The sequence below is a fragment of the Strix uralensis genome, chromosome 10 (genome assembly GCF_047716275.1).
Source record: "Strix uralensis isolate ZFMK-TIS-50842 chromosome 10, bStrUra1, whole genome shotgun sequence".
Taxonomy (NCBI): domain Eukaryota; kingdom Metazoa; phylum Chordata; class Aves; order Strigiformes; family Strigidae; genus Strix; species Strix uralensis.
The window spans coordinates 15,296,202-15,321,406 of record NC_133981.1 but is presented as its reverse complement, the minus strand read 5'-3'; the positions used below and the strand labels follow the sequence as shown (position 1 = coordinate 15,321,406).

Below are 25,205 nucleotides of genomic sequence, written 5' to 3'. Positions count from 1 at the left end.
TTGTCCATGACTGGTTTCTCTTCTATTAACATCTCTACTAATCTACATGGGTTTGGGGGGTGGTGGTGGTGTTTGTTTTTGTGGGTTTTGTTGTTGTTGTTGGTTTGGTTTTTTTGTTTTTTTTAAAACTGAAAGCTCAGCATATGACACTTATCAATAGTGCAGACTCCTGGAGACTGGAATTTGCAGTATCAAGTACCTAATTTCTATGGTGAATAAATTAACCACAGCCTTTGACAGATTTAAAATTTGTTAGTATATTTTGTGTGTCATTACTACCATGTCTCTGAGACCAGAAATTTCTAATTTGCTTTTCTTCCCTGCAAGTTTTACTGAAATTTATCAGATTACAATTTATCCAGGATATTGTTAGGTCCCCTTAAGAGAGACACATGTAAGCTTATTATCTCCATATGCAGATATTTGACTGCTAACAAAAAAAATCAGTGTTATATATAACAGTTAATATTTTTCAACTTCCTACATATGAGAGGGTGACATTTCTGTATGTATAGTCACAGCTTTTACCTGTCATGCAAAATAAAAATATCTTAAAAAGGTATTTATGACAAAATATTTGTTCCTTACCACTCCCCTGTTGTTCTTCAGTTCACCATGACAACATACAACACGTGAATTGTCAATCAATGAATCCCTTTGGCCTTCTTCAAGATAAATAAGTCTCTCTTTGTAATACTGACATTCAGATTCACCAGTCTTTATGTTGATTTCAGCCACTATGCCCTGAATTATACTTATCTACAGAGAAACAATGAAAACACATGAACTTTAGACAGTCCAATATTCAGAGCTATCTCCTAGTAATTTGAACTGTAGCTACAAGAAAATACATCTTAATTTACATCATACGTTCCATGAATTTTTTGCAGACCAGTTTCTAAGAGTATTAATATTTGCAATAGAATTAAGCAGACTACCGTGTACAAAGATTCTTTTCTTCTTGGTTTTATCATTGTTTCTAACAATGGCTTAAAATCTGGTATTTAGCTCTTTATATCAAACGGAAACAGGCGGGATTAAGATAAACAGATGTTAAGAAATATAATCGGAGATATGTTTTTGTCAGCTGAAATGTGCCAATAAATGACACAGGACAAACAACCTGCCTTAAAAATGTTTATTTAAAATGGATTATAATTCTCTGAAAACTGATGCATCATAGCAGAGAACAAGAAACAGAAGAACTATCAAGATCTTTATCCTGCAAAACATGCAAGTGGCCCAAAACAGAAATTTTCAACTTTTGTTCATTATGAAGGTTACCCTCTGGAAATAAGGTTTTATTTTACAATTCCACTACTTGCACATACCTACAATTTTACAATTCAAAGTAATAATTATCTTGCCTTTTTACTTTAAAAAACCTTAAAAAGAAAGCTTTGCCTTTTCTATAAAAATACGCTGTCTTGAACTTCCTTATACTATGCAGTCGTTAAGGTCCCTGAGATCAATTTATCTGAAACTTAAAATATGGCTCCTTAATTGAGCATGTGCATATGAAGTTCTGTTGATTTCAGTAAACTCTAACAGTGATCATAGATTGCTTAGACCGATCAAATTCCTCTGTTATATAACTGGGGGTGGAGCAGGGAAATGGGTTGAGACATACATCCCCAAACAGATAATTCAAGAATCTACTGATCCCAGGATCAGCTTGGCTCAGTGTGCTTATAGCAGATTGCCAGACAGGAAGACAAATGTACTTCATAAGCTTAAAACAGCGTTAAGAGCCAACCACATAGAGTAATTTCTGTTTCCTAATTTAACTTGGCAAATATACAACTTATGAAATACATCACTTCAAAGATAAACTGTTCTGCTGAAGCAGAATACTACAAAGCTATATAAGGCTATTGAAATATCAAGAAAAAAATCCTGACTATATATTGTTAAACAACTCCCAAATACAAGCACTGGAAAAAAGCATTTAAAATATTTTTTAGAAGATATTACCAGATATTATGTAGAAAAGCAAATCTTAGAAATAAGCAAAAGCATTCTTTGAGATATTTATGATTTTTGTTTGGATTTAAAAGAATATGCACAAGGGGAGAATATACCTTATAGATTACATCTAAATGCAAGTATCCAAGCTTTCAATTTAAACCACAGTAGTCCAATTTTACAACAAAGAAGTTAATCTGGGCAAGGGATTTGGGGAAGGAATAGCAGAACAATAGTGGTCAGGTTTAGAAACGTGCACTTTCCAAAAAAACAGGGCTGTCATATTTCAGCAAAGAAATACTAAAATGTACAAAACGTTCAAGTCTAGGCAAATCATAAATTTGGTCCTGAAAATATTAATGAAGTTTACTTTAAATACTATTCAAAAGCAGTAGGATACTGATGATATTTATTTATTAGTTTAGAAGTGTGTTTCAAACAAAACTGCTACAGTAAACTGATGCACTCCCAGATATATACAAAATCCAATAATATGTGCATACATGCAAATATATACGTGTGTGTGTGTATATATGGGAAAGAACAGAAACCTTAGAAACCTTTCTGAATATCTGAATCAGGTCCCTTTCTACTAATAAGGAAGTTTTAAAGCTTTGGATTTATCCTCTGGTTTTATTTCAGAAAGCGCAAGGCTATTCCGAATAAAAAACAGAATGAAGGCAAATTTCAGCAACATTCCTGCAAATGATAATTAATCTAGATTCAGAGGTTATGTAAGGTCTCAAGCCAGGGAATAAAACTTAGCTAAATGATCTAAAACCTGAAGAGAAATCTCCACATTACCCAGCTTAGATTAGAATGAAAATGACATTGAAAGGTAAATAAAAAATGACAATGATCAGACAAGAGCTGTGGAAAACACCTCCCACCCCCCTCCCTTTTTTTTTTGTATCACCTTGCTACTGAAATAGGATTTAACTGGGGGAGCAGGGCTAGATATTTCACGTATTAGTTTCAGCTGCCCATATAAGTATTTGCCTTTCCATATTTTATGTAGTGTCCCTTAACTCATTAGTAAGCTAAAAGTGCTGTAATCTCCTAAAAACACCCCAAACCAAACAGTAACTCACAGCTTCTTCAAGGTGCTGCTGATCTGGATGATCATTTGGTGTGTGTCTCAAAATTTCTCTGAGTAGTAATGGGTATTTAACCAAACGGCTTCTTGGGATGTCAAGGAAATTCCAAAGGTCCAGTTTGCGACTAAAAGGAGACTCTAAGCAGCGCTGTAGGAAATCTTGTACTCTGTGATCTTGTTTCTTGTGATCCAGTAAAGCTTTGGCTGCTACTTGATTGCTGCAGTAGCTGTCATAGGAGTTCAGGCATGGAAGCTGAGAAAAAGAATAAATTATTCTGCAGCTGAAACAAAGCACAGTTTGCTACACCAAAAGTTTCACATGATTCAGGATGTCAAAACTCATGCTGAGAACCTTTAACTGGAGATTATCCCCAATTTATTGATGATAATGTTTCCAACATACATAAGGTTTACAAGGGTCCTCTGATCACCTCGTTCATCATTTAAATCATTTAGAGGCGCTAGCTCATCTCTCAGTTCCTAGAGATCTCCAATATTATTCCAAAGCATTAAAAACATCCATGACTTCAGACTGAACACTACTTAGTGAAGAAAACAGTTTAACACAGAAGTCATTTTAATTATGAATGGAAATAAAAGCCTAGGAATGAGTACTCCCAAACCTGGCCTTTTTTAGATAAGCAAACTTCTATAGTCAAACTTCTGTATTGCCCTTGAGAACCTTGACCAAACTAAGATGTCAAAACCGTGCCTTAAATCTGAGAAAAGCCAGCTTGTATATTGATTAGAACAATCTATCCATTTATAAAAACTGCTATATTAACACACAATTATATGTAAAGTCTTCAACAAAGGAAATTAGACTTGGAAATATTAGGAACAAGAGAACTTCACTGGTGTTCAAACACACCAGAAAATAAATATATTTAAAATTACTTTATGCAAAGAAAAACAGAGATAATTTTTGACACAAGTTTATCATTAACTATCTGAATTAGTTACCAGCAGTGATCATGTTTCTCTTATTTACAATAGACCACTCTTTCACACAGAGCTGCTAAATGTTATCACCTAATCCCTTAAAAACTTCAAGCCCTTTTTTTCCTGCTAGATTTCATTACTTACATATACTTACAAATAAACTTTTCACATATCTAAATCCTTTAAAAAATACCTCTTCTTTAATATAATGAGCAATTTTATCATCAACAGAACTAATAAAAGCTATTTTCAGTGTTTATGTTGTTGGATACTGGTGAATGTGGATTTACTAACTTTTTCTTTTGCAGGGCAGCAATAGCATTGCTCTTGTATCCCTGTCTGTCTTATTGTAACAAACTTCTAGAAAATTAGTATCTTCGACAGCACTAACAACTACCTGTTACCTTGACTGGAACAGACTGACATTCCAAAATAACTACAGGCTGCCTTTACACAATGTGACTGTTCAAGCTTCATTTCCCTAGAAACCAGAATACAAATGGGGGCAGATTCTCAAATTATCTACATCAGACAAACTTTAGTCTGACTCTTGATTTTTGTTTAAAGCATATTAAATACTGCTTGTCTCCTGAATAGCAAAAGCTTTAAAAGCAACATCCTAGTCTGAATCTTTTAATGGTAAATCCCTGAAAAGAGGGAAATATTCCATTATGTCCCTAAATAGTTGCCTTACCTTTTAAAAACACTTTGAGAATGTATTTTTGACATGCTATGCTAGATATGGAAAGGAAATTGTCTGATAAAAACTATGCTGCAGCTCCAAACTAAAGTCCCGAAATTGATTAAAAACTCTGCCTTACCCAACCCACAAGGATATGGCCAACATGTTCTGTTGATCCATCAGGTTTCCTGACTTCTTGAAGTCGCCTAAGAAGATCTGATCATGATTAAAAAAAGAAAAGAAACTTCACTTAATGACCAGATGACTATAAATCCATGTGCGATAGTAATGCAAAGACTATTTGAGTTTTACCTTCATGTAGAGGAATTAGAGAGTCCAATGTTCCAAAGATCTGGTTCAACTCTTGTTCTGTCATTATGGAAAGTTTAAGCATTGGGTCATGATAAGCCTGAAAACAAAAAAAGGGGAGCTCTGTAATTAATACATCATTGGTAGTTGAAAAAATAGTGACAGCATTTAAAGCTCCCTGTAAGTAAAAACAGACCAATTGCTGAGAATATTTTAAAGTTTCATAATCATATCTTAAACTATCAATTTCATACTTTAAAAAAATGAAAGCAGCATATTTAAGTGTTTCGGGAAGAATGGGAAGATAGAAATATGTTTTGGGTTTTTTCCCCATCTTACTGTCTTAGTAATTATAAAAAGCAAGGGTTATTTTAAAAGTGGTATGAACCAATGAATACTGTTTGTTATGTTTCTTAAAAAAAAAACATACCTTTTTTGCTAACTTCAGATCTTCTATCAAGTCTTCTTCTCCCTGAGAAAGTTCAAAGATAGCCTATAAAGAGAGACACAAATATTATAAAATATCTTTATTTAATCAATACGCAACTTGTTGAGTTGATGTTATATTCTGAACAGCTGTCTTAATACCATGTATCAGAACTTCTCTAGTAAACCTAATTGCAGAAATAAAGTAAGGCTTTATTCCATAGCTACAGAATCATGCACAGTATTTTTTTGAACAGCGCTATATCAGATTGTTCATAAAACGCTTATCTGACATAGCCACAGAATTAATTTTTTTTTTCAAACGGATGTGTTTCCAGATGGGGAAGCTATTTTCAGTGTGATATTTTGACTCAACTGTAACTTAACTGTTTATACAACTATTTGCATAGGAGTTTGTTGTGTTCCGTTTTAACACATGCAGTGGTAAAAGTTCCAGGTAGTCTAGTAAGTAAAAGACAGATCTTCTTTAAAACATTTCTTTGGTAGTGGGCACTTTTATTTTGGTACCAGTTCATTTTTTTGTTAGGAAGGCTGAGCTCAACTGTTGGCTGATGTTAGTTACTTCTCTTGAAACAGATTTGAGACTTTAAAGCTGGCAGATTAAAAATAATCACCAACCTAATACACTAACTTACCGAAATACCATTTATTTGCTTATTGTATGATTTCATTCTAAACTGGGGAACAGTAAAAGTTAAGAGCATTTTGGTCAGTTAGAATTACTAATTTTACAGTCAAGGTTTTCAACCTGCATAAATCCCGGAAGAACATCTTCAGCTACTGCAGATTCTCCTAGCTTGATAATATGCACATGTGGAAAGCTTGCCATAGTGTGAGTTAACTGACAGCACACACGTGAAGCAGTTCAGATATTCTGTTGAGGCATGGAGTATGGGAACCAATATACAGCAGAACCCTCATGCAAAACTTCCTGGAATACAGCTCATTTATTTGGGCTTTTTGAAGGGTCCTGGCTTCTGCCCCAACACAGTAATGACTGTTACACTAGACAAACAGTTTCTACAGTTTATTTTTCAATAATCTGCCTTTGAAGTTCTCAATTTTAAAAGTTATTTCCTATGAATTCTTGTACAATGTTAAAATCTGCACAAGAAATGCTTGATGTTACTGCTGTTTGATTTATGACTCAGTCCCTGAAGAATTCTCAGAGAGATTGTTATAAACTTTGTTGATACTGCGAGAAATTTCTTTAGGAAAAAAAAATAGTCCTGACTCCAAAGGAGCTCTGTCATTGGCTGTAACACAAACTGTTTAGAATTTGCCATGTACAACACATTAAAACCACTAATGTACTCTTTTTGCTTTGGAACATACCTCTTTCCATCATATTTCATCTTTCTAGCACTTAAAATTTCCTCAAAGACACTCTTTTCCAACAAGGGAAATGATTGTGCATTTCTGTGCGTACATATCACTTGATGAATACCTGTTCCTGAAATAGCATGCTTATCTATCATTACTAGAACAACAAAATGGAACATCCAAATATCAACTATCACTACAGAAACTGGCATACAGAACCTGTACACTCATGCAGCCAATCACAGTACAATATATCCTAGTAACTCCACATTTATTAAGGAAATCTGATGAGCTGATTTTAAAAAAGAATATATTAATCTAATACAGCTTGAATGATAAAGACTGTGGATGGAATTCTGCTTCTAGTGGAGGTGGTGATGTTCTGTTTAATTTCAGGAAAGCTTCAAGTGCTATCCTAATGCCTACTAGCATTCCTCAACTCCATGCCTTAAAGATGGCTTTTGAACATGAAATTTATTGGTAAAAAAAGTTATACCTCTTGACGCTTGATTTCTTTAGATGTAAGCATGTGATTGACACAAACATCAAAGGTCTCACTCCACAGTTTGCTGCCTCTCCGTTTTGTGTTAGCAGGGGGCATATTTCGAGACCATGGTCGCGGACTGAACAGATCTGGGCGACTGTCACTACGGAAACTGATAGAACGCTAGAAATATATAGAAGAAGAGTTTTTACTGTTAGAACAGTTTCACTTTACGCATTTTTTTCTAAGGAATTCACATACATAGTTCAGTACAACAACCAAACATTATCTAATTAGTTTTTACTGTGAACTTAATAGCAATGTTTAGTACTGGGAATGTAAGAAAATTATAATACATCTTTATGGAAGGTCAGTACTTTCATTCCTGCAGCGAACTATGTCCATGCCCTATTTTCAACATGTTTAAAAAACAATGCATTCATATACCATGCAACAAGAATGAACTACAGGGATAATGGCTGAATGGCCCACCACACTAAATAAACACAACTGATCAAATATAAAGTTTCAATTCAGTAGACACACAGGAATTATTTATGCATTACATATATCTGCCTCATTAGATCCCTAATACTTAAAAAAATAGAATTAAGGCAAATTTTAGAGACAGAACTAGCATGAATACTTTTTTTGGTTCATTTTGAAAGAAATATTCAATTGTTACACACAAACTCTGGAAAGCTAGGACAGCAAAATCTGGTAGATGAAGTCTTCTTGTGTAGCAACTGACAGTCAACAGAATTGTTGGGTTTTATTTTGAGGGGTGGCATTGTTCAAAGATGTCTGTACTGAGAAACAATAGGTCCTACCTTGAGGATATCAGATGAAAAGGTGCATTACATCAAACACATATTAATGGTTTAAGAAAAAAGTTTTCTCAGTTGGGCAGAAAGAGGATTCATAAAGTGAGACTGCCCTTCAAAACCTTTCCTCTTACCTTAGTAAGTGTCTTGCTACCTGATAGCAATACCTCTTTTTTGTGAACTGTCAGAATCATGAAAGATTCCATTGGTATAATTATTACAGGTATGTCCAAAAGCAGGATTAAAGTGATATAATGCTCTAACTGACCAAACTGGGTTTGATACATGGAGAAAACCCTTTCAACTGGTAACAACCTGCCTCTTCAGATGTATAATGAGATCAAGAAACTAATTCACACAGAAAGGTGTGAAATGGACGTCTGACTGAAAAGAGAAGAACAGTCACATTATCTTTAAGGAAAAGGATGTCAATATTCAGATTTTAATGTTTATGACAAGCAACAAGCCAGATCCTTTTCACACCACTTGCTCCTACTTACTTTTTAGCAGTTTAAGAAATGTGTTAAACAATCAGTGTTAGAAGATAGCAAATTGTGATAACCAGTATTGTGTTCTGCTCTGGTACAATCTTTATTAATATTTCTGGAGCCTCTAAACTCTGATGATGTGTACCAGCAACTCCGTATCTATTATGTGGTCTGGTCTTATACTTCAATAAAAACAAGTCCAATTTTAAGTGAGACTTCAGAGTTCTATTTGCCTGTAGACTCTTAGAAAGAGTCCAGGCTAAGGATGGATACTTTATGTTCTCACTGTGCTATTTTGAAAAGATTCCTTTCTTGCTTCATTAAAATTAGAGGCTTCTTTTTGAGGTCCTACCTCTGAAATGCCTCAAGTACTTCACATTGTTGAACTACTCTACATTTTTGTTGTTATTTAAAACCTGCCTTACACAATCATCTTTCAATTGCCTTGGGTAAAAATATTTAAAACAAAATAAATTCTCTTCATTTCCAGGTTGAAAGCAGTACATACAAAGCACAATATCTGAAATTCTCCTCTGAAGATAAGAACCCATGAAATGCAAACAGTGCCTATAAATACAGTATGTTTTTAAAATACAAGAAGACATATTTTTATAAATAAAAACTGTGCCTTTTAACAGAAGCCATTTTGAGCCCTACTTGGAATTGACAAAACCCCTAAAAATAAACACACACACACATATATATATACCAACCTTCCAAAACTTTGCAAGTCAGGTGCTAGTCTTCCTTCAAGAGTTAAGAAGATAAGAAACACACGTGAAATTACATGCTTAATTTACACTTGTTACAAAAATGAATAATGGAATCCATTATTTTCACATGCAAATGGAAAGATTAGGGAAAAGAGGCAGGTGTGTTGCATCCACAAATCACCAACCATGAGAATGCAGCCAAGCAGAAGAGTTGTCATTCCATGACCCAAGGTGGAATGCCCCATTCCATGCATTCCCATATGCATCCTCCAGTATCTAGCTCCTGTGTTTGTGGTGGTTTTTTCTTAAAGGAATGTTTTATGTTGAATGAAGAAAGTACTTATAATGAAAAGCACCAGACAGACTGATTTTTAAAGTAAATACCTTGATCTTGAAACCTTTTAACAAAAAGTCATATATCATGTTATAAAATGACATGCACCCATAACAGCAAACTGAAATTACATAGTTTTGAGAAAAGTAAGCTTTCACATCCACTGATAGTAATGTTTCTTTATGCTGTATGAGAATGCTTGATACTATTCTCTACAGCCCTATACTGTCTCCATGGGGCAGAAGGGGCACAAAAAGGCTAAGAGATTCAAAAGGAAACCAAACTCCCCAAAATCCTGCTTGCTTGCTTAGCATCTTTGCTACCCGGACACAGTAAGTGTATATTTAATTGATTTTTCTCATACATCAGCCTTTTAATTAACCATACAACATGTACCTTACTTAATAAGGAACATTGGACTGAGCGTATTTATTAGTGGAAAGGGACAGAAATGTTTTGACGTGTTATTTAACAATGAGGGCAAATTTCACTTCAACAGCAAGTGGTTTCTTTGTCACGTTTCCTTCTTTTATACACTAACACAGCAAAGGCAAAAACACTGACTGACTTCTGGTACACTGAAATCTCGTTAGGCTGAGAATCACACACTTCAGTGCGGAATCCAAGCTTATTTTAACATTTTATCTTCTCCTTTGCATACATGTTGCAGAAATTGGCTTGTAAATCTATGAAAAGACAAACTAATACATCACCAGGGAAATACTATTTAATGATAAAATTAATACTTTGTCCCTTGAGAGTCAGGCATACTTGAATCATCAGTGCTATAACAGACAAGAATAGAAATGGGATGTAAACCTGATATATAAGCCTAACTAAAGAAATCCCCAAATAAATAATTATTTCAATAAAACTCTCTGATAGTTTTAAGATATATGTACGACATCAGTTTCACCATCTCCGTTCTACTACTTTACTTATTTTTTTGCAAATAAACAGACCCATGTCATTTAGCGGACTAGAGCCCTAAACTGAAGTTCTACCAGAATTCTTTTTAAAAACAAGTTTAAAGGTACTCTGATGGTATCTTTGGTTGGTACTCAGCATAAAGGGGTGGGGGTGGGGTGGGGGGGGGAAACAGTCATGTGACAGAATCCCATGCAAGAATTGTAGGAATGTCAGAACAGCATTTCTATGTCTCCAGTCTTTTAAAAATATTTTCCTAGTTTCTGGCTTCCTTAAAAAACACGTCCAGCATACTGGTTAAAAATTACACCCATCTGGGATTATTAAAATTTTCATATAATTCCAAAAACTAAAGGAGCTGGGGAAGAATCTAGCCACAACCCCTGATTTTGTTTACTGCATTTATCTGACTGCAATAGCTTTCACCAGCTGTTACCAGACTGTTACTATGAAGGATCTATGTGTTACTGATGTTAATTCATGCAATTAACAAACCTTAGTTTCAGCTGCAGTAAAACAAACAGCTTCATGTACTGGGAAAAGGGCACTACAGATCAAAAGTCCTAGCATTCAGAACTGATGTTAAAAAGAGTTTTGTTCTTAAGGATTTTTAGAAATTTCTAGCGTCCTAAGATAGATAAAAATAATTTGGACTCCCTGCTTAAGTTCAAGACACAATGAAAACTGAAGTTGCAGAGGAAGTTAGCCAGACTTGAATTTCTCTCTTCAGCATCAGCTGGAGTTCTTTTTCTGATCCCATTTTCAGCTTTTAAGCCGAACAACACAGCTGTGAACAAGACCAAGTAGAAACAAGCAGATCATCGTAATCATTAGCCTTGCCTGATGCAGACTGAAAATACAGCTATGAAATAAAGTGGTTTTCCAGGTGGATAAACAAATAAAAATACCTGCTTAGCATCTGGCATTGAGCAGATACACAGACAGACTCTGCCAGAGATGAAGCTAACAGCATTATATTAGTCAATTAGTCCACAGTGCTCTGTGTGACAGAAACAGTGACTACAAATAGTCAAAAAATCAGAAAGCAAGCTGTAAAGACTTTATGTGTTTTGTTACTTGGAATCCTTGTGGAAAAGTATTGACAATAATTTGGAAAATCATAATAAAGTTAAGACAACACAAAAAAAATCAAATACCTCTATAATCAATAAAATATATGAAACATGAAAGGTTGCTAAGAACATATCTTAAAAGTCATTACATAGATCTCAAACACTGAGGCGTTTCTTCAACCTACATGCAGGAAGTCCATTAATATAAAGTGGAAGTTACACGTAGAGAGGTAAGGAAAATTATGCACAATAAACTTTAACTCCTACATATATCTTTCATTCAGAAAGAATATATAAGAAGGTTTGTTTGAAATACCATAAAGGAAACTCAGAATTTTCTAATTCCTTTTATTGATGCTGTTGGAGTGGTCTTTTTGGATGGATGCTCTGCTGACTTTGTTTTGTTTTCTTCCAGGGGAAGAAGTTTGTTTTGGATGTTGTGGTGATGACAGTGGTTTTCTTCATTTTACAGATACAGAACATCTAACAGCAATGCAAGAAGAATCATGGGTTTTGACTGAAATAACAGTGAAGATACATAAAAATTCATCCAGTAAAAAGAAAAAAGTGTTGATTTTTCTTACAAGTATCACACCATGAAAAAAAAATCCTGCTCTACACTGTTCCAACAAGGCACAGTGACAGCTATGTCAATACATAATAAAGTAAAAAGGCTACACACATGCTTCCCAGAATGTTTCTAAATAATTCCAAATGGGGCACCTGAACAAAAGAAAGTCAGTCTTTTTTTTTTCCCCTGTTCTACTGTTGCTGACAAAATCAGATAAGAAGTCAATTTACAGCCAGCTATGAAGGCAGTTTTGAGAGACATCACCAGCATTCATCACTTGGAAATGGATTCAGACCTAGAATTTGGAGAACATACAGGTTGATTTCTCATGGCAGCTCCTTCAAGCACATAGTTACTTAGAGGAGATGGTATGAGTAACATCACTGTTTAATCTGCTTAGAAACAGACAGTTAATTAAAATATATTTTTATAATCAGTATGAACAGAGCAAGACCGAAATGCTTGCAATAAAGCCACTGTTTTCTCTCCTATTTTTGTATAAATTTGCCCTGAAACACATTTATGTAGCGCTCATCTCAGGAAGCTGCTACATGAGTGAAAGGATAGTTTGTTTCAGATAGTCTAAATCAAACTATTAAATACAATATTGTACTGGACAACCCAGTCTCAAAGGCATTCACTATAGAATGCTAGCATAGGTACTTAAATGAGGACAACAGCTGTCTCAGGCTGTGAAAAGGGAAGCGCTGTGCTTAGAAGCAGTTTAGCCAAAAATGAATTCACTTTCCACACTCCTCACAACTGGAACTAATGTAGTCCTTTCAGAGTTGGGCCAATTTTTTCCTGGAGGCAGACTATGGAGGAGATTTATACACCCCAGGGAATACAGGCATCTCTGCTCTAGTCACGCTATAATACACCTTCTGGATCAAACCCAGACTGAGGGGAGTTCAGCCATTTTGCCTTTCCACCAACCTCACACATGTGGCTTTTCTATGCTGATGTCTGCACTTTCAAAATCATAGGAACTGAACACTGGAAAACCAATGTTCAAGAAACCCTGTAATATCAGTTTTCTAGGTAACTACCACTATAGAAGAATGGGGGTCTTTCCCATGACTTTTTATTTATTTGCCATGACTCCTAGCTCTAAAGTTTTATTTATTTCTTCCTTGAGATTGGTAACTTCAGTGATACTCTAATTAAACTAATTTTGATTAAGTAAGATTTTTAATACATTCAAGATATTTTTGTATTTCCTCTCATCAAAGAAATTACACTTGTTAAATGATTTTCTTCAGATCTTATACATGCCTTCTTACACAAATGGTTTTAAAGAGGAAACAGTCTGGCTCTCTAGGCCAGATCCACAGCAGTAGTGCAGCTCCCATCTGCTTGCCACTCATGAGAACCATTAGGAGCTGAGCACCCAAATGTTTTGCAGTCTCTAGGTCTGGAGGCACAAATACTTTACAAACTACAGTTCCATTAGCCTCTGAGAATGTTAATTATTATGCACCTATTCTACAATACAGAAATTGAAACTACAAAATTATTTACTTTCTAAAATGCATTTAGAATTTGCTTGCCCTTTATTATTTTCAGCAGCAGCTTTGGAAAATTAGTTTTTTTCCAATTGTTCACTCTTTTGTTTAGGCAAGGTTAAAGTTCGCTACACAGAAGGAAATTTAGCAGCCCTATGTGACTAACTATACCAAAAATAACATTTTCAAAGAAACCAACCAAAATTAATAGAAGGTGTCATGGAAAAGTCTGTTCATCAAATTTAAAAAGTAATAGTAATCCTTTAGTGTAACAACTCTTCTGTGCTGCAGGTGCAATAGTTTTCTTACTGGTAATTAAGAAACATTAATTATCTGGAGAGAGATGTGGTTTTTTGAGGTGAGAGTTCAGTTTTTAGGTTCAGTGACTCTGCAGTCATAAGTTGCCTAAACTTGTTTGGCCACATTACAATGGGGTGTGTGCGCATACGTTCGGTTCCCGTTCCCATCCTAACCCTGGAAGAAATAGTGAGTATGTACGCATTCCCCTTTTAGCAATGCATTTACTGCGATTACCTGAAGTGTCTGGCTGAACCGCTTCAATGGAGTGGCTCGTACAGGAGGAATGAGACTGGCTAGTGATGTAACTCTGGAAAGCGGCTTGACCCGTTTGTTACTGGGCTCCTGTAGGAGGGGGAGGAGGACAAGGGAAAGGAAAAAAATGGGGGGAGTGTGAGCATAATCAGATGAACATTGCTAACTGTTTTGCTGATTTTCCTAAGAAAGCATTTGTAAAAAGCAAGTCTGTAAGCCTGATATATAGTTAAGAGTAGTAAATAAACAACAGCAGTTCTAAATGCTGACAATGACAGATTACTCTTGGCTGGTACATACAGATCCTGGATACAGCTGAAAAATGTAATGATGGAGAGGTTGGCATGGCTGGGACGGGAGAAGTTGGCAGGGGGCAGGAGGGGAAGGGAGGAAGGTAAAGAAAGAATAAATCATTTTGTTGTATTAACTCATTCTTATAAGAGAATTTTTCAGCAGTGCTCTGCAGCTGATGCATGTTATGATAATCTTGTCACCAAAAGGAATACTGTCAAATAAAAACAATTCCTTTTGTTTCTTTGCCTCTGGCACTGTCAGCATGTGACACTATTCAGTTAAATGTATTTTATTCCAGAAAATATAATTAGATGGAAATCTCTAACTGTAATGGTCCTTTGAGTGCACGTTCCTATGGAAATACTTATATATACAGGCATACACATTAATAACATATTTACAGATATTTACTTTTTGCATAAAATAAAAAGGAAAAATAAACAAAAAACTACCATATTCAATTACATGTTTTTCTTTTCATATATACTCTTAACAGCATTTATAGTAATACACAACCACTTCAATATAATATGCCAATTGTCTTGAAGATTTAAAAAAAAGTTAACAAATCGTAACACAAGTAAAAAGTTATTATAAATACATAAAAATAGAACAGTTACCCTTGGCTTCCTAACCTCCATCTGACATTTAATGGATCTTGAACAGCACATGCAAAAGGCAACTTTTGACAGAAAAAGAGCCAAACCTTCCAAGTGAAGTTAAAAAAACCATCCAACATCATATTTCAAGGACATCTTATAGCAGTTCATCTTTCTTTTTCAGCCATGCTTATAAAGTTTGTGTAGGCTTGCTATGCCTCCAATTTCCTAGATATAGCTTTAAGAAAATGAAGCATGCCTATTATCCTTTTGTTCAGAAATCCAAATCCTTCTGGAAATAATGCAGATTTGTCATCCTTCCTGATACCAAAAAATAATGAAGCTCAGCAGCGATGATCATCATCTGTAGTGCTGGCAGGAAAAATTCTCTTCCATTAGTACAGCAGAGGAAAGGTGAGAAGCAGCTACATATTTAATTTACTTCTCAGCAGGCAGACCTGAAAATCCATAAATGCCGGCTGAGATGAGGGACAAAGTGTTTAACCCTCCAGCAAAAATAATGTATTCCATCACACATGAAACCTGGCATTAAAGAATTTCAGCAGCCTCAATCAAGTTACATCCTTATCTTCACCATTGCACTGTTATTCATATTCTTTTGTTTTCAGCAACCATGTCTTTGACACAGGTTTTTGAAGGAGTATTTTTTTTACGTCATTGCAGCACCACTAGCATACTTATCTACAGCATCACCATCCCCATTCCCCTCCCCCCATCCCCAAAAAAAGAAGAAAAATCTTTGCGATTCTACTGTAATTCTTCTCTAACTGGTGGCTCAGCCATCAGCTGTTTCTTTTTTATGATTATTCAGAATGCCAGTCCTGGTGCACGAATAATACCCCATGGCAGAACCTGCTTGTTATGAATTGTGCTGCACTGCAGTGGAAGGACATGAAGTCCCAGAGTCGGGCAGTGCTATGCCAGCAGCACAGCTTTTGCTAGCAGCTCTACCTTAGCAGCAAAGATTACTTAGGCATAAATATCACACCCTGAAAGCAAAATCTGGAAATCAAGACTGTATGGGCTTTCCAGAAGACAGGGAGAGGGTGATGAGGTTTAAAAGATTTCTTCTTCTCTATTGTGTATCCTTTCTACTACCTTCGAACTTTGCTGCTATCTGTATGTTCTTTGGTAGAAAGACAAAACTTATGCAAAAAAGCACAAATTTGATCTATACAACATCATAGCCATATCTTGCTTTCTGAAAGTTAAATTGTCCCCATAGTCTTACAGACGTTTTCCACACACACTGTGATCTACTCACAGTTTTGCAGTCCTTCAGTCTAAGGCCAGAAGCCCTTGCATAATTTTCTGAGGAGTCTACTGACAGCAAATGAAATCACAAAAGAAGTAAATCTGTATTTCACAGCATCTCTGCAGCATTTCATTTGAGTGTGTTGCAAAAACCTTGAATGAAACTTCCTGAGTAGTGTTTAAAACTAAGTAAGGAACAGCAAGTCAGTCTATCCTTATTTGAATACTTCCAAATGCTGTGTGTGTGACTGCAACTCGTTTATTAATTACTACCCCCAAAACCTGCAGGCTAAGAACTCAGACCAGGACGTAATTTGCTGTGCCATGTGGGGCACATAAACTTCAGGCAGCTGTGAAAATTGATGCACAGCATCAAATAACCTTGGAGAAAATCAGCCTAAGTAAAAAGAATGGAAATCAACTTCTCTCTTTTTGAGAGTGAGAGGAAGAAAAAAAAGAAATCTAATTTCCCCTTCTTCACATCAGACTGTCCAAAAGCTCTGAAACCTGCACTGTCTCCTAGCCAAGGATGCCTACACTTTCAGGGGGAACACAGAAGAGACCCCCTCGTGCCCTTTAAAACTCCCCCATCCATTTCAAGGAGAAAAATGCTAAGGCAGTATAATTTTTACTAACGTTCATGCTACAAAACCCTACTGAAAACAGAAATTGATGTTAAAATAGAAGGAACTCCAAACAGAGGTTCATCCAGTATCAAAACACATTTAAGCTCTTCTAGAGCTTCTTGTTGTAAGCCACCAGAGGCCAGCACTTCTCCCAGTAGTCAAAGTTAGCTAATGGGTTGTGAAGGTGTGTCTGCAAAGGTCCTACCCCTTCTGTGTCAGCACCCCATTTTGAATTCCTCATGCAATGTATCGTATTCTGATCTCACACTGAAAAATCCGATCAGAATTCAAAGCAGCTAAATATATCGTTCAAGTTAGGAATTCAATTTTATTAAGAGATCAGCATTATTACAGGATTCTCTCCAATAGAATTATTTAAGATATTTTCAGAAGTCTGAGACTTTACCAATGAGTTCTGAAAGTAAATCTTGTTAGTCATAAGTTCTTAATTATGGGGAAAGCTTTCTGAATACTTCTAACGATTTTCACCCTGCATTAGAAACGGTCTAGTAGGTTAAGATACCTAGCTGGCAGCGAAAACTCATCAAACCTTAGAGTTCCAGGTGTCATCTCCCTTAGAGAAACCTAACAGCAAGAGCAATCAGCACTGAGTCATCCCTTCCAATGTGGAATAATAAAGGTTTGTACAGGTAAGGCTTTGACTGTGCAATGAAAATATAGCACTACTGGAGCAATTCTAAAACTGTAAGATAGTAATACTGAAACTGTTAGGCACTCGATCACAGTATTTCTGTTGCATGGTCTACACCCATTCTGCCCCTACCTCCCCTTTCATCAGTACTCTTTCTCAAGCTGTGTCACCTCTTCAAACCAGCACCACAGAACAGCTGAACAAACTGTTGAGACCAATGATCTGGACAGGGAAAAATTCCACAGTCAAGTGCATAAAAAATAAGTTTTAAACAGATGGTTGTTTTTCTCACCAAGGGCCCTGTTCTTCACAACCAACAGATCAAATGGAAAGAGGGGAGTGCGTGAACTGTTCTGCTTTAACCAGAGATACTGACCAGAATCTGCACTTGCACATGAGTCCAATAAGACCAGGGAGCTGCATTCCAGATGCTGCTTCCCAAGCCTCTTCAATTTTATTTATTTTAAAAATAATAAACTGCTTGTGGTTATGAATTCCTACTAATTTGTCTCTGAAAAATCTCTGATTTTCCAGTTAACCAGGGGTCCCACAATCATAAAAATCTTTTGGGGTGTGAATCTAAGCACATGGAAACGCAGAACTGTGTGATTCCAGTGCCTGTCCCTCATGAAAGGGCTCCAGTAAGGACACACTGCCCAGGTAGAATGAACATCAGGTTCCAGATCTGTACCTCTGAGTGTGCTCAGAAGACTCAGAGCTACCCAAAGTCATCACTCCTCCTTCCCTCCTGCTCCCCCTCCCAGTTCAGGGAATTTAGAAGCAGACGGGATTGAGAGATAGGAGTTAGTGGCTGGATCCAGTTGCAACAACCATCACCTGTCCAGACCAGGAACTGGGCCAAGTTATGACACAAAAAAATTCAAGAGTTACAATGTTTTGCCTGACCTTTTAAAGTTGTTATTATTAGTATTAAAAAATAAGTTCAGAGTTTTGAAATTACTAAATGTTAGACTGCATTTTCAGAGTCAGGAAAGCTTGCCAAAACAATATGGGAAGTTAGAAAACAAAAGATCCAGACTACAGTTTGGCAGAGTTTCCAAAATGTGGAGCTGGTATATGTGAACAAGTAACGTTAATCTGACAGGGCTTTAAATTTGATATAAGGCTAAGTAAAGCTGAAGGAAACATGAGTGCAGGAACTTCAAAGGCTGAACAGTCAAGTGAAGTCAAATTAATACCTGACTAGGCTAGAACAAAGAGCAGATGGCTTTTGGGGGGAGCTGTATGTTTGAACTCAAGATGACTTTGGTAACATTTGAATTCAGAGAGCAAAAAATTGAAGCTGGAAATACCGTGTACATATGCAGCCTCAAAAAGAACTCTTGAAACTGTGAACAAACTGATAAAAGAAGCAAATCTGTGTCCAAAATCTGGATGGTTCTGGAAACCAGACAGTGAACATTTCAAACAACTACTGTGTCCTTCTGAGAGAGTATATTTTTATCATATACTTTTCTGGGGAATTCGTAGGAAGAACGATTAGAGTAATCACAATGGCATAATCACTGATTGTCACAGATTTAAGATGGGAAACTATCAGACTAAGCATTCAACAGTCACGGAAGCATGTTAAAGCAGAAGATCCTTTGAAGAATTAGGCACTTAGATTAGTTGCAATGTACTGACAGCTAAACTGATGTTATTTTTATTTCTTCATTATTGAAACCAGCACCTAATAATTTGATATTTGTATCCAATAGCATACTATACAGATATGAAAGCTTCTAGGAGGCTGATTAGGGGAAGAAGCTAACACTTCTCGTACTCTTCATCCACAAAATAAAACAATTCTTTTACTACTGTATGTAAAGAACGGAATTTTCCCCAAATTCAAAGCAGAGCGTCAGTGAGTTAAATTAATTTAATAATATTGATTGGTTTTCTATACATTGTCATTCAAGAAGGCCACCTACAGCTTAATTATCACATCTTGATGGATAACTTACTCTAGTAAAAGATTGGTTTTAATTTTCTAACAGAAGGAAAGGAAACAAGAACTAGGCCAGGTTCCCTCTGTATTGCCCTAAGAAGAGCAGAATCAATGACCTGGATAACACATCCTGAAGAGCACTGAGTAGTAGTCTAGGTGCCATATAAAAGGTCTTCATTTGCTTTAGTACATCACTTCAAAATTCTTTCACTCTATGCTTCTGACCAGCTTAGCCACTGATTTCCTCCCAGTGAACAGTAAAAGCAAATGTATGTTCACTGCTTGTATGATTTGTTTTTCCACCCAACTCTCCCACCTCTTATCAGCAACTTCAACAACAGTCTCCATGTCAGAGAACTGGTGCTGAATTTGACAAACAAGGGAAAATGAGGGGTCGTTACACTTGTGTCTTCGGCCCAGGTGAAGCACTAACTGTGACCACATTGTGTTGATTTTTCTGATTGTATTTAAAAACAAACTCAACAAAAGGAATTTACAGAGATTCTTAAGACAACCCAGAAAAAAAATGTTACGTGAAAACTGGTACAGGAACTTAGCATTTTAGAATATTAGAATTTACGCTGCTTACCTTCAAAAGCAAACTAACCTCCCAATCCACACACAAAACATCTGAAAGTGGCAATGCTTGTTAAAAACATCCTAACTTCTTGGAGTTCAAGTTCTGAGATAATTACTTAAAGTAGTAACTCTGGATTTGGGGTTGCTAACTTTCTTGATATTTTATAAAAAACATGATGTTTTTTTTTTTTCCCCCCCTTTTGATATACTTTCTATTCGTGAACCAAAATAAACAGGTATCCAAGCATTCATTCTGTGCTATGGGAGCATTCATTAGTGCAAAATGGTTTAACTTAAATTAGTCTCAAAAGAGTTAACAGTGTAATAAATGGAAGACACTATAAATTGAAACAGTACAGTAACCTTTGTTTCAAACCTAATTCATAAGCAGTGCCAGCAAACTAAAACAGAACCACTCTGTTTCAGACTTCATGTAACTGGCTAAATTTCCATACTCCTATACTTTAAAGGTTATTAGTTTTTAGTCAACTTTATAAGGGTAAGTCAACATTTGTCATGGCAGGAAGCCCAATATTATTATTTTTATTAGTCTGCTACTAGTTAAATTGGCCTAAGATTAAACAGTTCTAATAAATGCCCCCAAAACTTGCAGTTTACTAAAGAAAAAAAAAAAACCCACATTCAAGCTCTGTTCCACAGGATGTTATCAGTATTTAACCTTCAGGACAAAAAAAAAACCCAAACAAACAAAACAAACAACAAAGGTTAAAATAGAAAAAACAACCTATGTTACAACAGAGTCTCTTAATACACCAAACATTTAACCTAAACGTAAATTAAGCCAGGCTTTTTGCATCTTCAGAAAGAAGCAAATCTAAAACCAGAACAACTTTGTTAATTGTTATTAGCACTAATGAATACTTTTTTTAAATATTTGCAAAGCAGAGAATTTGCCTTTGATTCATAATATCTTAGAAATACTCTGGGAAATTCTAGAACATCTACTCTTCTAGAGCTGAGGCTGATGGTCAAGGTAGGTGAGTCTAAGCAGTTCTAAGTATAGTTCAGTGTTGCACAAAGGTAACTGTAAGCATCTGCACAAATCCATTCTAAAACCTGGGAGAGGAATCCCACCAGTAAAAGTCCCAGCATCGCGAGAAGAATTTATGAAACTATTTAGGTAAATGGATACATAAAAGCAACTTGATCATCCAATAAATTGTGTGTATCAGTGATACAACTTTCCTTCAAATCCGTAAGGTTCCATCCACCACCCACGCTCTCTGATGGGAGCAGGAGGAAGTTTGTTATTTCTCCTCTGCCAGTCTCTGCAAAACCAGCAAGCCAATAAAACAGAGTCCAGAGACATTTTGTTTTAATCACAGTGTTAAAGATGAGGACCTGAAACGATAGTCAGGGTACAATGAAAAGCCATACAGAGAAGTGGTGAAGTATTCTCAGTCAAAGAAAATCATCTGAACTTTGCAACACACTGTCGCATCATGTGTTCATCAAAGATTGGCTTCTTGCCACAAATTGGCTGCCCTCATTAGTCATCACCCTTAAGACCTCAGATTTCATTTGCCATATGCAAGACAGAACCACTGAAGTGTCAGGAGCATAAGGACAAGTTGCATCCAGCTATCTTGACTGATCATTCATTTGTCTGCAATACTCAGAAATCAATATATCTACCAGGAGTTAGGAAATGAAGGCAAATTAACAGAAAAATCTCACACTGAGGTGAATTAACACAAGCAACAAAACCTAAAAAACCCTGATAACTAATCTAGAGTTGATTAAATTCTGCATTTCCTCTCATTAGAAGCTGCTTGTACAGACTACCTGAGAAAGACCTTTTCCATTCTGGAACAAACGGGATATGAAGCTGGGCTGCCAATTAACAAGCAGACATCAGACGGTGAGTTACTGAATGGAAAAATAAAGGCAAGCTGTTTGTTTCAAATTGCCATTAAGCAGAACAGATCAGCAATTTCAAGTGCGGGGGTTCAACATGTTTCCATGTTTAGCTCACTGCAGTTACACTGCATATGAACTTACCTGAAATATATCAAAACCGCAACTTGCTAATATTTCATTAAAAATGAAATACAGACATTTATGAAGATCAAAGAAAATTCATGACTTGTAGTTTATCTCATAATCTTTTGGCCCCTCTCCCTCTGGCTCCATGCCTGGTTCTCATGTTAATGATGTGCCATGGCCCAGAGGCCTGTGGGTTACCCTTCAGGTTAGCCTTCCCGAGTGCCCAGTTAAACACAGTCCTGGCAGCCTAAACCTCCTGCATGTCGAACTAGTGGGGGTATCAGGAGACAACAAAAGACAGATAGCACACAGCCCTGATTCCTACATCTAAGATTTCTGCAGTATAAGCGATGTAAGCAGACATACAACATACTGGAGATGCAAAGGAATTCTATGCCATCATTGTAGTTTTTAGAGCCTAAACCTAGGCTCTGTATTAGATCCTGTACAGCAGAACAGAACGCACTTACACTGAGGAACTCATGTCCTCCTTCCCATGACTTCACATTCAGACCTTTAAACCTCAATCTGTGATTGTGTGTTCTTCCTATCTGCTGCCCATTCACTGGCTGCGCTTCACTTCTTTTCCTTTAGAGGGGGTGATAAGGTGCTTTAACCAGTGAAACACAGAAAATGGTATTTATCACTGGGAAAGATGTGGGGCTGCTTATATCTTAAAGCAAGAAAATTTCAAGTTTTACTAACTGTCAGTATTTTTTGATTATGAAAAAGCTGGAAAGAGCCCAACACCTCTGTACCGTTTACACCTAGAATTATTTTACAGGGGGTACGCAATGATGTATGTGAAGGCTTTATAGTATTTCCTCTATTAACTCATTCCTCAGGCATTGCTGTGTTTCGTTGCCCTTAAACCGCTTTTAGAAATAACTATGATAACTGTACTTTGACTAGAGGTACACTAGCCTTTTCTCAGAATCCAGATTTTTACTGTTCACATACATTTTTCATTTGTCATTCTTTTGTGACTGTGCTACTTCTGTGGAGTTTATGTCAGGGAAGCTGATATGGCTTAAAGAAAGAACTCTAAGTAGAAAACCTCTGTTCTCTTTTGTGCCACTGATTTGTTCCTCAAAAACATCCCTAGTTTTCCACAGCTGCTCTGCCGACTTCAAGTCAAGCCCAAGAATAAGGATGAATTAATCTACTGCCAAGAAGTTTGAGCTTGTCACCCAGAGACCTCCAGCTGGAAATTTGGGAAAATTTCAACAGTAGAGTATATGCTCAAGATTTTTGCTGAATTTCATCCCATGCAAGTACTGTTGTACTTGATCTTCCAGACTATATTTTGTATTTGTTCAAAACAAGTGCTAAAATATTATTGTTCAATAAGGTCAGAGGAAATATTTTACAATCATGAGTTTTGATTTAAAACCAAACCGCATCTACATAGCAGCAAATCTGTTCTGTTCCACACGTATCAACGTTTATGCACAAGTTAGGTTATTAAATAAATCAACCAACTTTCCATGTTAATAACGAAAATGAAACTCAAGTTTTCAAAACCAGAAATTCATAACCCCCCCACGAAACAAGCTAACTTTCTGGTGTAGTAACACAGAATTATGGTAGAAGGCGCCCAATAGCTTTATTTAGTGTTATAAATACTAAAGGGTGGAAGAACAGTTTAACATTAGAGCTTGAGAAGAATCATGGATTCCCCCCCCCCCAATATTGACAGACTTCAAAGAAACAGGCTGCATAATTCTATCCTTATAAAGCCTTTCCCAAAGAGTAGTTTTTATTTCTGCTTCCTTAACCAAGTTTTTGGAGTGGCAGGTGGTCTTTTCATACCCTCCTAACAAAAACCAGAATGTTTAAAAGTTTGTTTTCCAGAATGCTAGAAGTCCATCATACTATTGGAAACAGCCTGAAAGCATAGGGTATATTTTCTTATTCATATAAAACACAAACTGAAAGATTATAAATCCAAAACAACTGTTTGCACATTGTAATTTTGATGGATCACATCTGTTATTAGATACTTCCTCAAGCTCTATGCTTTCATTGAGACTTTTTCTTTGAAATTTGACTATAATCAAGCTGCCCTTCCTAACTGTAAGAGAGCAACACTCCAACTCTTCAGATTTGGCAATTCTATTCATTCACAAAAAACCCTTTATTCAGTAAAGGCTAAAAACATACCTCTTTAATATTATAGTTAGTAAAATGAGTACTTTTAAGAGAACCATTTGGTACTTGTCCTTTCCATAGATGTACACAGACATACACGCAGGGTGTTACTTTTCAAAAACACAGCTGAAAAAACCTCCACTTTCTTTAACTGCAATAATTAAATCCCTTTATGTAAAAGTACACTGAAAAGTAAGAGTGCAGCACCTTATTAGTCTTAGCTTAAGCATCATAATTAAATAGGGTCACTTGGCTTATGTTACTTTTACTTAGATCCACCCAACTGCTGGAGGTAATTAATCTTTGATGTAGATGTATTAAATGCACCCGGTTTAGTACACTGTCTTCACATTACTCATCAAACGAGACTAATGAAGAAGCTATATAAGCGATAAAAACTTCCAGAGAGAAACTTTATCCTTCCTCCAGCACAGCTAGACAGAATTCAGTTTTCTTCCCAAACAAGCACACAAAGCAACATTACCCTGAAGTATCAGGTATTTAAGTCCTTATGAACATTTATTCCTGACATATTCCACCACTTATGAGAATTTTGCAAGTGACTACGTTGAGTTTGGGTTAACGAATAAGATTTTTATGTCACTTGAAAGGATCTCATGCTTTTCAAGAAACAGAGTAGCCGACCTGCTGACAGGGCAGAGTTTTCAGTTAACTATTATCGGATTAATTTCTTTGTTTATTACTAATAAGGAAAAGACAGTGTTTTAAGACACTGTTTTCCAAACTCCCTCCCAGTTCCTGCGTAAGTTTAACAATTTGTAAGTAACGGTTAGTCCTGGAAAAAAAAGACATATAAATTACTTTAAACTACATAT

At 36.1% G+C, this 25,205-nt stretch overlaps 1 protein-coding gene across 9 annotated transcripts in view; it reads right to left on the bottom strand.

The window, feature by feature from the left end:
• The window catches only part of ARHGEF3 (Rho guanine nucleotide exchange factor 3), a 141,138-nt gene that overhangs the window by 5,169 nt on the left and 110,764 nt on the right, over positions 1-25,205 (bottom strand). For 6 of the 9 annotated variants that reach the window (XM_074879321.1, XM_074879320.1, XM_074879322.1 and 3 more), the window contains 7 exons: positions 14,218-14,325; positions 7,261-7,431; positions 5,425-5,487; positions 4,998-5,094; positions 4,825-4,901; positions 3,057-3,314; positions 589-759 (listed from right to left, as the gene is read on the bottom strand). In XM_074879321.1, coding sequence (XP_074735422.1) covers positions 589-759; positions 3,057-3,314; positions 4,825-4,901; positions 4,998-5,094; positions 5,425-5,487; positions 7,261-7,431; positions 14,218-14,325 — 945 coding nt within the window. Of the gene's footprint in view, positions 1-588; positions 760-3,056; positions 3,315-4,824; positions 4,902-4,997; positions 5,095-5,424; positions 5,488-7,260; positions 7,432-14,217; positions 14,326-15,149; positions 15,640-25,205 lie in introns of those variants that run through there. The other 3 variants (XM_074879327.1, XM_074879329.1, XM_074879326.1) reach the window with 3 other exon arrangements.